The sequence below is a fragment of the Pleurodeles waltl genome, chromosome 11 (genome assembly GCF_031143425.1).
Source record: "Pleurodeles waltl isolate 20211129_DDA chromosome 11, aPleWal1.hap1.20221129, whole genome shotgun sequence".
NCBI lineage: Eukaryota > Metazoa > Chordata > Amphibia > Caudata > Salamandridae > Pleurodeles > Pleurodeles waltl.
In genome coordinates, this window is record NC_090450.1 from 544,190,391 (window position 1) to 544,208,369 (window position 17,979).

General features: G+C 45.2%; 1 protein-coding gene across 2 annotated transcripts in view; it reads left to right on the forward strand.

Annotated features, from left to right (window-relative positions):
- The window catches only part of FGF17 (fibroblast growth factor 17), an 86,822-nt gene extending 70,033 nt beyond the window's left edge, over nucleotides 1–16,789 (forward strand). For both annotated transcript variants that reach the window (XM_069213986.1, XM_069213985.1), the window contains exons 4-5: nucleotides 4,099–4,205; nucleotides 15,578–16,789. In XM_069213986.1, coding sequence (XP_069070087.1) covers nucleotides 4,099–4,205; nucleotides 15,578–15,868 — 398 coding nt within the window. In that variant the 3' untranslated portion in view covers nucleotides 15,869–16,789. The remainder of the gene's footprint in view (nucleotides 1–4,098; nucleotides 4,206–15,577) is intronic.
- The last annotated feature ends 1,190 nt before the right edge of the window (nucleotides 16,790–17,979 follow it).

The window sequence follows — 17,979 nt, forward strand, 5'->3', positions numbered from 1 at the left end:
AGAAAGGGAGTTCATGGAAAAATACAATAAATGCAGTTGAGGCAACCAGGAGAGGTGGGGGGGGGGGAAACTGAACCAGGACAGCCTAAAGCAAATACAGCCAGCAAAAAGAAAGCCAGGAAATGTGAGCTACAAACCACAAAGCCAATGGTAATCAATGGGTGGAATGCATTCCTATGTCAACTTTCTAAAAGTCCTCAAGATATATTTAGCAAACCAGGCAGCTGTGCTGTCTGGTAGGCTGAGACCTAAACATAACCCTTAATTAATTAACATTAAATTAAATTCTCCAAACCCTCTTTGAATTAAATCACTGATAGATTAACTTAAATGCTACTGAATTTACCTTATTAAATGTAGAGGGGTACACAGCAGTGGTAATTCCAGTGTAGGGCCTCTGATGTAATGGGCCCCCCTGTTTTGGATCCAAGGTAGTAGGAGGTCCACAGCAGAGTACGGCTTTGACTGAGCTCCTGCAGCAGGCCTTCAGTCTACTTAGTCGAGGCAGTTTAATTTCGTTTTTGTCCTCGCCATGGTGGAGCTTGGGTAAAACAAGATATTTTAGAATGGCTTCTCTATCCCAATAGATGTGTTGATGGGGAGTTGGAAGTGCTGAAGGTGCAGTAGAAGTGATGGTAGTTGTAGAATCTGGCAAAGGGATACATGTCCTAAAGGATGGGTGTAAAAACAACCAGACAGTGGATGCATGGCAGTGCCAAAGTATGGGTGCAGGTAGGGGAGGATCTATGCAGTGAGGGCAAAGAAATACAAGTGCTGCCCCTGTGACAGACATTTTGGCAAGGAATACCACTACTGACAAAAGGACATAGTGATGAGAGGAGGAGCAGAAGGAGCTGGAGCCAGGACCACTTTCCGGACTTAGGCCCATATTGATACTTTTTTAGCACCGCATTTGCGCCGCTTTTTGACGCAAAAGCGGCGCAAACCTACAAAATACAATTGTATTTTGTAAGTTTGCGCCGCTTTTGCGTCAAAAAATGACGCAAAGGCAGCACTAAAAAAGTATAAATATGGGCCTTAGAGTGAGCAATGTTTCATAGTACAATCATTCCATCAATACTCCCTAGAAACCAGGGGCACTCTCAGTGTTCCGGAAGCCAATTGGCTGACTACACCTCATGTGAGCCTGTGTGTGCATTAATATGATTTCTAAGCAGCACAGCCGCAGAACAGTTGCCAACTGACATCTCAGATGTCCAGATAGATTGAAATATCTTGGGTACGGATGAGTTGTACATGGGAATTGACACCTTACCAATCAGTAGACTGAGTTTCCTGGACAGTGATCCTAGACATTGGTCTGGAAAAATGAAACGTGATATGTTAGAAAAATAGCCTCCAAATAATGGCCTATAGGTAAGTGATTATTGGATTACTAGATGACAATACCGTCCAGGAGGCCACGTTCTAGATGAGTGGCATCTCCAAAGGCCTGCTCATTCCATTGGTCGTTATTGCTGAAAATATTATGGCACATGTTCTATTTGATCTTGCGGTCCAGAAGGTCCTCTGAGTACTTATAGTGGGATTTAAACATTAGAATAAGTAGCTTTGGTTAAACAGACAAGACCTAGATGGGAAACAAAGCAGTGGATCGAGAAGACAGAGCTCTGGTGTGAAGGGAGATCAGGGAGGTCACTGATCACATGAGTCCACAAACCAGAAGGAATGGTGCAGCATGTCCTTGGTGGTGGTGTCTGGATGGTGCCTACAGGAGAGAGGGCGAAGAAGATGACATGGGCCAGCGAGGTTACACAAATAATTGAAATAGATTGAACAACCTTGGTGAACCTTCCTATAGTGCAGAACAATAGGTGGTAGCAGGCATTAGATAGTGATGATTTAATAGATTGGAGGGTGGTGGGCCTCAGTGAAGGGATATCCATGGGTGGGAGAATACATTAGCTGTTTGACAGACAAGGGTTGGTATGTGGTAGGTCTCCAAAAAAGGAGATGTATTGAGAGTGGGGGCACAATATATGGTGACTGGTCAAGTGATGGCTGTGTAATGAGCTTCTCTGAAAGGTCGGGGGTTCATTCAGTAGCACGCCTCGTTGGATGGTATAGTTTAAAGTGATATAAAGGGGCTCCTCTGCACTTCTTCCCTAGGGTCTATATAACACCCCTGCGAGCTGGCAGAACCTATTCCTGAAGGAAGGTGCTGAACCAAACCAGCGATTCTGTCAAATCTGACCGATTTATTTGGCATGTATTGTGATTATTGAAAAGCACAGTAGGCCTTGTCCAGGATGCTTTTTTATCTATGAGTACAAATTCAAGAGTAAAGCAGAAAAAACAACACCTGTTCACAGTAAAATCCGTGTGAATTAGGCCTTAAATATTTAGAGGAACGTCAGACATGCATATATATTCTCAGCAAGCGCAGTCCATCACCCAGGGGTGGAATTTCCCTTGATGACCCACCTCTCTCCTGGGAAGTCGAACCATGAGGCAGCCCCAGTTCTCTCTCTTCCATCCTTATAGTGCAGAGGGGAGAACGTTTGGGGATACAGTTTGAGGGCTCGAACGACAGAGATCCCTAATACAGTCTCGGCTTGTCAGCTCAAAGAGCAGCAAGCTTAAGGCTAGAGTGTCCCTTTCAATGAGCACGGTCAGTATGGCCTCCCCGCTTTCATTTAATATCATTAATATATTTATTATTTTTTGGAGCTCAAACTTCACCATTCTGGCCCTTGGAGTGTTTAATAGGAAACATAACAATGAAAAATCAGTGTGATCACCAACGAACAAAAGGATGGTTAATAGCAACTCCAATTAAAGTCCAAAAGACTCAAAAACTTCAGAAAACATTGGGCAGGACTTAATAACATTTTTCTATGGCTTAGGGCAGATCAGATGAATCGGTAATAATACTGCCCTAAGCAAGGACCACCTTTCCTGGCCTAAGACATTCTTACTAATTTGGTTTGAATGTGTCAATGCTCCAGACCCATTGGATGAATATCGAGTAGTTTCCAACAAAGGAGGGAGCCCAGCTGAGCCCTAGATCCAGTGGCAGTAGCTTAGGAGAGAAGTCCATAGTATAGCAAAGGCAGCATTGGAGGAAGAGGTATTTTGGGGTGCAGGGTTTGAACTGACTCAAGAAGAAGAAGCATGATTACAAGGTTGTTATGGATGGGAGGCAAAGTATGTGTGAAAGGACCAGGGAAAAGAGCTGAAGTGTCCTTCCTGGATTTCCATTTCTTCGCCCTCCTCATTATTCTGTCTATCACATTCACTCCACCAATGGCAGAAGTCAACATCCTTTACTCATCCAATGGCAGCGGCCTATAGTTTTCTGGAGCAGCCTCGGTGAAGGAAATGTGTTGTATAACAAAAGAAAATGTAGCGAGTAAATGACAAAGAGCTACACATTCCACTCCACCAATGAAATTGACTGTGCCGGGAACAGCTTGCAGAGGTCTAGGCACTCGACGGTGTTAGGGGACATAGACTACTGCAGTGTCACAGGCCTCATCTACTAATTGTAGAGACCTCCTTAATTTACTGCATCCAAGGCATATTCCTACACTCGACTTCACTAGTGACAGAGGTTGATGGACACAGTGCCACCTATGACAAAGGCCTGTGCACGTCCCCCATCAAAGGCATGAGTGTGTTAACTGAATTCAGCACCTACAGTAGAAATGCACCCTGTACCAATCAAAACGGGCTACATACACTACACCACAAACAACAGAGACCTGCACACTTGACCACACCAACGACGGAGGATTTCATTTGATGTCAAGTGTAAAGCATCGTAGTCCTACATCCTATTAGAAGTCCTAGACCCTTACCAGCTTTGTCAGTGGTTGCTGCTCATAGGAAAGCGTATCCCTCAGTCCAGATCCAATGATCCCTGTGTGTGGTACACAGTAAAATATAATGATGCTGAAAAGGACATGCGAAAATCTGCACACTGCAGAATGCTACTCTTTAACCCAGACTACCCTCACAAACCAGCAGTAAAAGCTGGCACACATAGAGGTCTCATCTAAACAAGCCAGACCAGGGTTCAGCAGTGGGAATGATGCTTCTTTTCTTTTTCATATTTCCATGGTACCTGAATTCCAGCAAAGCTGATTGTGGAGACGGATACCTTCGGGAGCCGAGTGCGGATCAAGGGAGCCGAGAGCGAGAAATATATCTGTATGAGCAAGAAGGGCAAGCTGATCGGCAAGGTGAGTGATCACACATGTAAGCATGTCCTTGTGTGTAGTAGCCGCGTTTTGTCTGGTTTTTGTACATCCTGGCCGGTGCCGTGGAGTGGTACTAAGTAGGTAGATTCCACTCTGTAATGCACTGTATAAGTGTAGCTTATCTTCATCTGTCCTTGAAAGTTTCAGTGAGTACTCACCAAACTTGGCTAATCCAAAGCACATAGAAGACATGTACATGAGGAAAACTGGGAGACTTAGAAACCCTCTGTGAATAAGGTTAATCTTCTTACTTTCAGTTTTTGTTGAGAAACATCAAAGAACATGAAAGTATGCAAGCTATATAAAACGTATGATTATCCAACAGTTAAAGGCCCATTTATACAAATTCTCACTTGACTTCTTTTCTCCTGTCCCATTCCCACAATCCATACCTTCAATCTACAGTACCAAAAATCTTTACCCACTATCTGAGTTTCCAAAAAAGCACCATAATGACTTATCAGAAAGATGAAAAAGAATTCTTTCTAAACCATGGTAGAGGCTTAGAGCTCAGAGATTGTTAAAGCTGAGTGTAATCCTACTCAGGACTCACACCACACCACTGTCCGTTCTTCACTCAAGAAGTCACAGCTACCTACTGGAGTTCATGATAAACCAGCTTCTCTTAGTGTTTTTAGCACTGTATGAGTAGCTGATGCCTCGGTGGCTACATCATATCTCTGTTAGACCGCTGTGCGGAATAATCCATATTTTCTCTCATACATTTGCTTTCTTGGCCCTAAATAGCAAGACCACTGAATTACTAGATGACACGAGTCCAGTAGGAACCTCTAAAGACATAGCACATAGACTGTTTGTCAGGGAAGGTTTGAGAAGCCTCATCATTCTATCACAAGGGTTCTTGTTCCCCCAGAGCTGACCCTCACCCCAAGCAGGCCCTATTAACCAGCCCATGTAAATACCTATATCTTATGTCCCATATTCGGCTAGGGTATTAGAATGGGTGGTCTTAGTACAGCCGTAGCTTTTCTAAAACACAGTGACTCACTTACAGGCAGACTTCAGGATGGCACTTGATACAGAGCCAGGCCTACCTGCTATCGTTGATTTTGATGGGGTACTGGTTCTGAGTGATCCATTATTGTGAATTTGATTTCACTCAGCCAGAAACAAAGACATCTTAAGGATTTTGGGGTCCCCTGGCCATACTTATTTTGGGGCCTCTGTTCAGAACAGTTTTGAATTTATGATCCAATTTGAGCTCTTTAAAGTTCTCTTTTCCCAGGTCGCAGACTGTGCACACGCACACTCGTCCAAATTCTAAATGTATTTGCATCTAATATTCGGGGACAGGGGTATGGTGTTTCAATATTGTAATTCAGCAGCAGCTCACTAATATTACTCCAAATAATATTTGTGACATCCTACATGTTCTTATATGCGAGGTCCTGTTTTGACCTGAAATAAACTTTTTTTATGGAACTTGCAGAAACCATAAACACAACGTTTCTCTGCAAAATGTCTGTAATAGATTCCCACACATCACATACAGTAAAACTAAATTAAAGGAAAAGGGTATTTAAAACAAACTGTCTAAGAGCTATTTAAGGCCACAAAAGCAAGACTCTTTGCAGAAGAGAGCAGGCTCTATCGGGGGGCCCCTGGAAGGTTTTGGCCCTGGGCCAGAGCCCACTTTGCCCATGCCTTAAAATGTCTCTGGCCGGAAATGATCTACAACTCAACCCTTTAGAAAGAGAGTTCATGCTTGTGGGGTCATCTTCCTAGCCATGTGATATTTGTTCAGCCCAGCAGAAGCACTCGCCCTTCCTTGCTACACAGTTGAAGAATCTTGAAAAGATGTTGAATGCAAGATTGACAACAACTCCTAGATCCCCAATGTACTTACTAATGGCTTCTATAATCAGACGCCATTTAAAATAATTTGTCATGTACTCTGCTATATATCGCATCTAATTGCGTGTTCGTCAATTTTTTGGGCTAAACCTGCAGCTGCTATGGAATGCTGCCCTTTGGTCAAGTGACTTACCTAATAGGCAATGACCGTGAATACCCCCCTCTGAGATTTTTATAATATCCAGTGCTTAAAATGTGTTGGTGTTTGCCGGTACTCAGCACCACCACTTTTTTCTAAACATATGACTGTGATGTGTGTCTGCCTTTAAGAAGAGCATATGAGTCAGGGGTTTAACTACTTACTGTACTTTAAGAGGCATTTTAAAAAACTAGCACTTCCAGGCGCCCCTCTAGTTTGAGGTGCCGTAGAAAAATCCAAGATGTCACATCTGTTTGTGTGTGGTCATCAGCAGGTAATACTGGTACTGGCATTCGCACCAGTGGCACAAGCTGTGGATGGTGCCTGCTGCAGTGGACTCCTGATGAAATACTTTGGGCCCTTTTTATTTATTTATTTATTGATATATTTATTTATTTATTTATTTTTAACAAAAGATGCACTGGTACTACCGAACTAGTAGATGCCAAATTTATATCCCTGTGTATGTCACTCTGAAACTGAGATGCTTTAAGGCATGGTTAAAGTGGACTCTAGCCCAGGGCCCCCAGCTTTCTTGTGGCCCCTCCATTAAGCTTTCAGGGCAGCTCTTTACAGTGACATAAACTCAAAAATGATGGGGCCCCTTGCACAATATGAAAAGGGACTCCCAGGTCTCCAATATTACGTAAATATCCAAAGGTTTTGTTCTCAAAGGGGTGCTCCTGAAGGACCTATGTTCTGAGTTCAGGAGGCCCCAAATTACGTTTGGCCATTAGCCCTAAAAATCCTTAAGATGTCCCTGCTCTCAAACACTCACAAACAAGGTCCCCTTTCACTTAGGAACAGTTTACTATCTTTCCACGCACCAGAGTATTGGCATTTTTCTTATTCTCCATCCTAAAGTTCAAGAAAGGCAGCGCTCTGTGATGCATGTTTTAATTGTAAGCCCCTCTGCTGGGGAACACACTCCCTCTATCCATCAAAATACGTGCTAACCATTTTGTTTCCCTTTCATGCCACTTGGCCACTTTCTTTATGCATCCATGACTGCTCTCCCCACCTCTGCCAGTATCAATGTAGACATATGTAGTGCTTGACTTTACTTCCTCACATACCACATCACCTCTGATTCATCCATGATCCACATGGAAGTAAGTGACTGGCTTTCAAATGTTTGTGGTGTCAATCTTTTCTGGATAAATGCTGTGCATTATTCTGCCATCTAATATGTAAATCTGAAATTGTCTCTGGTAGCATTTTGTTTTATTTTTTTTCTGGTGGGCATCATCAAGTCGTTGTTCATCTGTAAGAATCCTTCACATGTGGGGTACTGTGACCAAAGACATCTTTTCATATCAGAGAAAGAACAGAAATTTGCAGGCGGGGAGGTACATGAATGTTCAAAACAGGAAGCCAAAACTACACAAGGATTACCACAGGGAAAAAAGCACTATTAAAGCCAATAAGTCTTGCCCATGCAAGAGCTATTGGCTTTGCCAATGTGTTTTAGCCATGTTGTTCACCATTGTGGCTGCTGTTCAGGATGGCTAAAAGTTAGTGGCAATGAGGAGACTGGCGTGGAGTGCTATAGTGTGGAATGACAAAGAGCGGAGCAGAGTTTTGTGGAGAAGTGTGGCACAAACTGGAGTGGCATAGAGTGGAGTGGACTTGTGTGGCATTCATTGGCATAGTGTGTTGCAGTGTATAGTGGCGTAGAGTCCAGTGGCATTGAAATCAGCAGTGTACAATGCAGCATTGTAAAATGGACTTGTGTAGATTAGTATGGTGCAAAGTAGAGTGGAGTGGCGCAGAGTGGAGTGGCACCAAGTGGAGTGGCACTGAGTTAAGTGGTGCAGACAAGAGTGGCCTACAGCTGAGTGATGCAGAGGGCAGTGCCACAGAGCAGCATAGAGTGGCGTAGAGTATAGTACCATAGAGTGCAGTGACGTGGAGCAGTGCACAGTAGATTGACATAGATTTCAGTGGTGGAGGGTGCAGTGTTGAAGAGTAAAGTGTCAGAGTGCATTGATGTACTGTGCAGTAGAGTGGCATAGAGAGAGGTAGCACAGAGTACAGTGATGCTAAGTAGAGTGCAGTGACATAGAGTGCAGATGTGTAGAGTGCATTGACTTAGAGTGCAGTGGATAAGAATAGAGTGGCGTAGAGTTGAGTGGCGTAGAATGGAGTACAGTTGCGTAGAGTGCAGTGATGTAGAGTAGATTGTCTCAGAGTAAAGTGAAGTGGCATAGAGTGGAATGGTGCAGGGTAGAGTGCAGTTGCATTGGGTGGCATAGAGTGTAATGGCTTAGAGTAAAGTGGTGTAGAGTGCAGTGGCGTAGAGTGCAGTGGTGCAGAGTAGATTAGAGTGGCATACAGTGGGTTGGCGTCGAGCGCAGGGGCATAGATTTGAGTGTTACAGAGTAAAGTGCATTGGGGTAGAGTGTATTGGTATAGAGTGCCGTGGCATGGGGTGCAGTGTTGCCGAGTGGCATAGAGTGGAGCTGTGCAAAGTAGATTAGTATGGCTTAGACTGGTGTGGTGTGGAGTGCAGTTGTGAACAGTGCAGTGATGTAGAGTAGAGTGGTGAAGAGTGCATTGGGATAGAATAGAGTGGTACACGGTAGAGTAAAGAGGTGTAGCGTGAAGTGCCATAGAGTGGAGTGGTGCAGAGTGCAGTGGCGTGGAGTGGTGCAAAGTGGAGTTTTGCAGAGTAGAGTGCAGTGATATGGAATGGTGCAGGGTAGAGTGAAGTGGCGTAGAGTAGAGCATTCATAAGGTGGTAGCACACTGCCTTTACAGACAGCACATTTTCAATTGAAATGAGCATTTCATTTGCACAGAGATACAGTTTTACAAATAGAACTATGCAGCACACAGACGCAAATGTGTGGAAATTGCATCACCTAGTTTAATGATTTGTTTTGATCATTTTAAAGTATTTGTTTCCAACACACTTCAGAAATAACAAAAATGAGCTTCATTTGTGAGTTCCTTTTTCTGATATATTCTGAGATACTTACTCAGTTCATTTAAATGATGGCGTGTGCTAAAAAAACTATTTTCTACCCCCCAAATCCAGCAAAATTGACACATAAATCCTCTCACTTTCAAGTCAGAGAAAGAAAAGTAAACAAGTGTCCTTGGAAGACAGCACCTGACATTTGACCTTGGTCTTTGACTGCACAATCAAATTAACGAGATAAGAACAAGATTTAAAGGCATCTTATCAGAAAGCAAGTTTGTGGAAGAATACAGAAAACATGGTTTAGGCATGGGAGGGGAAACTGAACCTGGAGAGCTTAAAGCAAATAAGGCCTGCAAATGGAAAGCTAGAAAGTGTGAGTTACAGACAAGGCGACAAAGCCAATGGTAATCAACTAGGAGAAGGCATGCCTAGATCAACTTTCTGAAAGTCCCCAAGATGTCTTTAGCAAACCAGGCAGCTGTGCTATCTAGTAGGCTGCAACCCAAAAAGAATCTGAAGATGGTGTCAAATCAAATCAAATCAAATCATTAACATTTATAAAGCGCGCTACTCACCCGTGCGGGTTTCAAGGCGCTAGGGGAAAGGGGGGGTTACTGCTGCTCGAATAGCCAGGTTTTTAGGAGTCTCCGGAAAGCGCAGTGGTCCTGGGTGGTCCTGAGGCTGGTGGGGAGGGAGTTCCAGGTCTTGGCCGCCAGGAAGGAGAAAGATCTCCCACCCGCCGTGGAGCGGCGGATGCGAGGGACGGCAGCGAGTGCAAGACCAGAGGAACGGAGGAGGCGGGTGGGGACGTAGAAGCTGAGGCGTCGGTTGAGGTATTCCGGTCCCTTGTTGTGGAGGGCTTTGTGTGCGTGGGTGAGAAGTCGAAAGGTGATCCTTTTGCTGACTGGGAGCCAATGCAGGTGTCTCAGGTGTGCGGAGATGTGGCTGTTGCGGGGTACGTCGAGGATGAGGCGTGCCGATGCGTTTTGAATGCGTTGCAGTCGATTTTGGAGTTTGGCTGTGGTCCCGGCGTAGAGGGTGTTGCCGTAGTCCAGGCGGCTCGTGACGAGGGCGTGGGTCACGGTTTTTCTAGTGTCGGCGGGGATCCAGCGGAAGATCTTGCGGAGCATGCGGAGGGTGAGGAAGCAGGCGGAGGACACGGCGTTGACTTGCTTGGTCATGGTGAGAAGAGGGTCCAAGATGAAGCCGAGGTTGCGGGCGTGGTTTGTGGGGGTCGGTGCGGTGCCGAGGGCCGTGGGCCACCAGGAGTCGTCCCAGGCGGACGGGGTGTTGCCGAGGATGAGGACTTCCGTTGTTTCAGAGTTCAGCTTTAGGCGGCTGAGCCTCATCCAATCTGCGACGTCCTTCATACCCTCTTGTAGGTTGGTCTTGGCGCTGGCGGGGTCCTTGTTGAGGGAGAGTATAAGTTGGGTGTCGTCGGCGTAGGAGGTGATGATGATGTCGTGCTTGCGAACGATGTTGGCGAGGGGGCTCATGTAGACATTGAAGAGTGTCGGGCTGAGCGATGAGCCTTGAGGTACGCCGCAGATGATCTCAGTGGGTTCTGAGCGAAACGGAGGGAGGTAAACTCTTTGGGAACGGTTTGAGAGGAAGGAGGCGATCCAGTCCAGGGCCTGGCCTTGGATCCCGGTGGAGCGGAGGCGGGTGATTAGGGTGTCCACACTAAGGGGCTTCCAGAGCGAATGTCTGACATCATCTGTGGAAAGACATAACGGAAAATGGTCAACGACTCAATGATGCCCACCAGTAAAAAAAAAAAAAAAAAACACAAGAGGCCTTTTCAAACCCAAGCACTAGATGGCAGAATAATGTACATCATGTGAATTCAGGAAAATCGTCCAGCAGTAAAACTATTCCTACAGAAATCGTTTTATTTCTTCCTTGACTCTAGAAGATGTCATGAACATCTGTCTTTCCCAATCTTTGGGTTTAGAGTTGCCAGCCAATCCTGTGCTACTGTCGATACCAGACCTGAGCTTTCTTTTAGCAACCTAATTTGTTGTGGGAGTTCTCATCTACGTTTACTTACACTGAACCCTGGACTACGGTAACAGACTGCAATTGGATGTTTAAAAAAATCCTATGGCTCAAACATGGTGTTCTTAGAGAAGGAGGATCACCTGGTAACCTTATGTTAGCCTGGGCTACATACTCATGAGACTAGGGTGAGTCTGGCCAAGCTTCTACCCAACCCGCAGAATAACAAGGTGATCCCAGGAACATGCACCATCAGCAGCTTCTGACCCGTAATTGAATAATATATTGCTGAATGATGACAATTGCTACCACTAATTATATTGCATACTCTTCTATTTTACCATTTGTAGAGCACTTCATAACCCTAAAATTGACTTGCTTTCTAATACTGCTGTTTAGTGGTTGACAGGGCTGTCATTGATGGAAATTAAATGAAAGCAGAGTTGCAGAATGGGCACTCTCCTGTACATAGACTTACATTGTGGCATACAAGAACATAGCCATGGGATGGAAGTGACTATGAGGTTTGATACAAGAGATTGCTAGACCTATTCAGTGAGATAAACAGGCTGTCTCTCTCGCCCCCTTCCACTTTTGTTTCTTCTCTCTCCCTCACGCTTTCTCCTTGTCTCCCTTCACTCACACCCACATTCTCTCGTCCCCACTCTCTGTCACTCTCTTATTTCACGAGACTCCCTCTTTTATCTCTCTCTCTTTGTCACTGTCTCTTAGTGACGTATCTGCTCTCCCTCTCTCTATCTCCCTCTCTTCTTATCTCACATTCGCTTTCTCTTTATGTATCTCTCCCTCTATTTCTGTCTTTCTGCTTCTCTCTCGGCCTCTCCCTCGACATGTTGCTTTCTATGTCTCACCTCGTTTGCTCGCTCTCTTCTCTCTCTACCTGTCTCACACACTAGGCCCATAGTTATACTTTTTTAGCGCAGCATTTGCGTCATTTTTTTACGCAAAAGCAGCGCAAACCTACAAAATACAATTGTATTTTGTAAGCTTGCGCTGCTTTAGCGTCAAAAAGCGGTGCAAATGCGGCGCTAAAAAAGTATAAATATGGGCCTCAGTTGCTATGTCGCTTTTTCTTCATATCTGGCTGCCTCCAGCTTTTTTATTCTTTCTCTTTTCTACAAGCCCTCAACAACAACTGCAACAAAAACACCACGTAGGCCAATAATGGTGTATTTTAATACCAGAGACTCCCCAGGATCTGTGTGCGATGTCTGCGTTATTCACTCTGCATATCGGGGTAACCATGTTCATTGCTTCCGGCAGGGGGTGGGGGGGCTCTCACTATCCACTAGAAAGTTCCTCATTACAGAGTCATTGCTCCCTCCACCCCAAGTGTCTTGCTTGGTTTTAAACTGTGAATTGTGCACACATCAGTATGGATGCAGTTCCAGTAGCATAACCGGGTCACACACACTCCTGCTTTAGGAGATTGCTTCTGTGCTTGGGTTTAGAATGCTCATGTCCGGTGATGAGAGGTTCCCCTTTCCCAATCCGCCACCTAGCTGAGAATAGTCCCATGCACAACATCTGATTCTGTTGACTGTAGCGTGGTCAGTGCTAGAATGTGTTAACAGGGAATAGATGCTGTAGTACCCAGCAGTTTGCAGAATGCTACAGGCTCGTTTTGGAGGACCGGCTGAGAATAGGTTTGAAGAGCCTCTCTTCCGACCATCACCGGACAGAACAATGTGGGATAACCTAGATAAATTATATCCCACCCCCCAGCCTATTTGGCACCCTCAGCCTACCCAGTAGGCCGCCTTGAGTCCGCGTGCAGGGCCACTCTCAGGTTCTCCTTTTGAGAGTTTAGCTTTCTGCAGAATGAACCGTGCATATTTCTCATATTCTGAAAGCCTACAGTTATCCCATTTTTGGGTTTTTGCTGTGGGTTAATTCAAAGCATAGGGTCCTCTACATGTGGACTGTTCACCTTCATTCATATCAGGGAAAGCTAAGTAGCATTTGCCTTGAACGGTTGAGAATGACAGATTCAGGATTTCTGGAGCACTTTACAGCTCTGGAGGTAGCCATGGGGCTCCACCAAACTATACTTACCTCCACTGTTTTTTCAGTAGCTGGAGGGTCCCTGTCTCCTCCACAAGACTACAGATAAAGGTTCCTCACCACTCTTTTTCACATAAGCCTAAATATGTTCTTATGGTATGTTTTAAGGAGCTGTTTTTAGATCTTGCCTACCAGACAGCGCAAACTGTCAGTTAGTACTGTCAGCTTCCTGTGGGCCTAGAGCCCGCTCATTGTTTACTTTGGGTTGGCTTCAGTGTCGCTCTCATCTGCTTTGTATGGGCTTTCCTTCCTCTTCTTGTGTTTGTTCATGCCCAGTGTATTCCCACATCTGCATACTTATCCTATGCTCCCCCTCCATAAAGCGCTTGCATGAGAGTCCCCATGCATTCCTTTTTCACCTGTCTGCCTCTCGCCCCTCCTTCTGTAATATGCTCTCTCTCTCTCTCTCTCTCTCTCTCTCTCTCTCTCTCTCTCTCTCTCTCTCTCTCTCTCTCTCTCTCTCTCTCTCTCTCTCTCTCTCTCTCTATCTCTCTTTCTCTCTCTCTCTCTCTATCTCTATCTCTATCTCATGTCACTTCCCTCCACCGGCACCCTCAGTACATAAAAATAAAAAAAGTGGCCATGTCATTTTGTAGGTACATCTACAAGTAGTGCACATGCCTACAAAATAATGCAGGCACCCACATAATAGGCTTTTTCCCTTCTTTATCCATGCTTTACAGCATCAGTAATGCTGTACAGCATGAATAAAATCCATTGCCAAAGCCAATGGGTCCCAAAGGTGAAACCTGTTGGCTTTGCCAATGCTTGTTTCATCAAGGTTCTCCACCAGAGAATTTACCTCCATAAAATGAAGACCGCTAAGTGTGGTTTGTCACATTAGTCTAGAATATATTTCCCTTATACCATATATTAGTTGAACCTTCTGTCCAACGTGTATCAGTATTCCCTGACATTCCAGTCACACAAGATTTTCTGTTTCCTTTGGGGCACTGCTAGATGCTCATGGGAAAAGGACAGTAACTTCATAACTTTTTCTGGAGACTCAAGCTATTGCCAGCTTGCAAGGTATCATTCTTCCGTGCTGTCTCTCCTAGCAGCAGTGTAGCATATTTATCCACGGCCCCCATTCATTGAGGCATGGGCCGCTCAACCAGACGGAAACGGGTGCCGTCACAAGGGTTTGATGAGTGAGACAACAAGATGGCTGCCAGGATTCCGAGCTCCCATTTGCTCCTGTGTATTTCCGAGGGCACAGCTGGGAGGAATCTCAATCTGATAGTCCCGATGTGAGAAAACTCAGACTCAGGGCACTGCTAGAGGGAAGCTGCCACTGATTACATGCTAGAGGGAATCTTACAGTGACGCCCCTGCTGGGAGGGATCTCACACTGATGGCACTGCTAGAAGGAAGCTCACACTGATACCACTGCCAGGGGGAAGTTCATACTGGTGGCACTGATGAGAGGAAGCTCACACTGATGGCACTGCTAGAGGGAATCTTACACTGATGCCCCTGCTGGGAGGAAGCTCACACTGAGGGCGCTTCTAGTGGGAATCTTACACTGACTGCTGGGGTTATTGAATGCTGGCTGGGCACTGCATAGGGAACTCACACGTAGGGCGCTGATGAGTGGAACCTCACATAAAGTACTGCTGGGGGGAAATCATAGGTGTATTCTGTCTGCACTAAAGAGCAAAAGGGTTTGCAATTGGTGTTTTTTAAATAATAGTTCCATGTATCGCAGTATTTAATAGGTGTGGACAATGATGTTTCTAAATGCATTTAATTGTTGTCTAGTTTAGCTGGGTTGTTCATTGCCTGCTATGGTGTTATACTAATGTGGTCACCGGAGTTAGTAGTTGTGTTGAGGAGCCATGATATCAGTACTTAATTAAGTGCCAGGGCTCTTGTCAGGAGGCTACTGCAGCTTGCACCACACACTGCCCTAACGGTGCTGCCAATTATAGTAACAACACAACTACTAACCATCACCCTCATACTGTGACAATTTGGACTATTCCAGGCCCCCAAAGCTATAAGAATGGCTTGGGCGGCAGGTAATAGTAATTTTAAATGTATATTGAATTAATGATTTACTGTTGTTATGGTTATCTCTAAATTAGCTAGACAACGCCACCTTATGGCAGACTGTCACAAGCACCAGTGTTAACAATTAAGTGCTGGTGCCGAGCACTGGAAACCACAGGCTCAAATTAAGCACTGCATGATATCCATCAACTGGTTTTTGTGGGCTGGTTGGTTATTCTGTTTGATGTGTTCTCTTAATTAGTTGGCATATAAAGTGCATATGCTATTAGTGTACCAAATAATCCATAATTTGTAACTGTCCCATTCCTCTCCTTTTAGCCCAATGGCAAGGGTCGGGATTGCATTTTTACTGAGATTGTGCTGGAGAACAACTACACTGCTTTCCAGAGCGCCCGCTACAACGGCTGGTATATGGCCTTCACCCGCAGGGGACGTCCAAGAAAGGCCTCCCGCAGCCGACAAAACCAACGGGAAGCACACTTTATCAAGCGCCTCTACCGGGGCCAGAGGCCCTTCCCGAACCAGGCAGAGCACCAGCAGTTTGAGGTGGTTGGATTTCCGCCCACCAGGCGGACCAAGCGTAACCGCAGCCGGCGTCCAATGACGTAAAGCAGGTGCCGGACTCAGACTCTGCCTGCTGGCTTCGAGATTGTCTAAAGAAAAAAAAGAGGATTTATTTTTCTATTATAATCTAGTTAAAGAAGAAACATTATTGAAAAATAATTGAATAGGGTTTTTTGTACGTAAACATCCCACTGCTCAGTGTTGTGCATAGTCTCTGGTTTATGGATTTTGTTCTGGAGAATTGCCGCATTTCACTTCCTGAAAATTCTCTGCAGCCCCACCTGCAGGTAAACACAGGGCTAACAGAAGCTGGTAGCTGCCCCAAAGACAGCATCACTATCATATACATTATCTACAGTTTCCTCTGCTGGAACAAATGTGGCTGCATGATCTGGGAGCTACCCCTAAAGTAAATTAACAATGCTCCCTGGAGTGCCTTCTTTTGGTGGAGCTTTGGACTGCAGGCACCCTGGGCTACCAAGCAGGAAGTGTCATTCCTATATTGCCTCTGGTTCTCAGAGTGAAGAAACAACTTTATCAAAGGGAATCTTTTGTACCCCACATCATATCCGTTTTTGATTTTGTCCTCAGTTCGAACAGCAAACTGCAATTTCTCTGCCTGTCCAGCACTGTGGGAACATTTGACCAACTCACCAAAATGGCCTTTATTTGAAGCACTTTGCGAAGCGCACCTGTTGAAGCAAATTTCTTCATCCTGCCCCATTTGGATATATGGGGAGGGATATGTGTATTCTATGTGGCCCTGCTATCTCTGCCAAAGCCCTCCATAGCAGTCTATCTGAATCAAGTCTGAGACGCTCTCCTTAACTGCTTCCCCTTTACCGGCTCCGAAGCCCCCAATAAAGACACTGTACAGCCCCATTGGGATGGCTGGGCTCACACACGATAAGGCCCGGGAGCTGGAATTGTGCAAAGTTATGGTTAAAATAAAAGCTTGTGTTTTGATCTGATTCCATTTTGTGTTTAGGAGGTTGAAAAGCCTTTTTGAGGCAGGAGTGGATGGTGAAAATTGCTGGGGTGTCGGTAACGAGGTGGGACCAAATGTAAACTGAGAACAGGTTGACTGCAGGACACAGTGATGTGGGAAGTCACATCTTCATAGTTTTACAAAAGAGCAAACTGATTGTTGCAAAGCAGCCACTGTACCCTGGAATACTGTCACAATGATCTAATAAAGGCTACATACACTGTCTAAGGGCCTGATTTAGATCTCGGTAGAGGGGAATACTCTGCCACAAAGGTGACGGGTATCTCGTCTGGCAGATTATGACCCCATTATATCCTATGGAGAACGTAATATGGTGGACGGGATAGTCGCCATGTTTGTGACGGAATATTTCATCCCGAGAGATCTAAAGTAGTATGGGAGGCCTCAAGGGCACTGTTTAGTCTTCTTCAGTCGAGTAAATTCACCTAGGTGTAAAGTAACTTATGAAAACCTCCAAGCTGCTAATTTTTCTGTCGGCTGAGATAATCAGAATGCTGAACATGAACGGGAGAACAGGGAGAAACATAGTATAATTTAATAGAATTAAAAATAAAGTGATGGAAAGTAAGGGCATGTACCTTTAAAGAGGTTACTGGATGCTTTACGGACAGGGCCAGGCAGGCATTAGGGAACTATGTTCAACAATACTGCAAGCAATGCTTCAGTTACACCAGGAATCAGTGCTTCGGTTACACCAATAAGTGAGTGCTTCAGTTAACCCATCAAGTAGCGTTATCAGTTAGGCCATGAAGCAGTTCTTCGGTTCCAATGGAAACAGTGCTATCAGTTACACTAGAAAGCAGTGATTGGGTTATACCAGGACGAAGGGCATGGACGTCATTTAGGGATCGCCAGGGGTCGCATTTGCAACCTCCGGCCTCCCTCCTGCCACTCCTGCCACTGTCCTTGCGACCCCTGGTCTCAGAGGTTGTAAGGGCAGTGTCACAACAAGGCTCTAGTGAGCCTTGTATGCCTTCCATGCCCCTTAGCTATATTGTGTGCATGAGGAGGCATTTAAACTCAAAGCAGCAGCCAGACCTAAGCAAAGACACTTGAAAAACAATTATTTCGTTTGCAAGTGGAGCCGACCCCTTTCAAAGCCGTCTATATTGGTCCTGCTGCTACTGAGCACATGAAGACAGCAAGA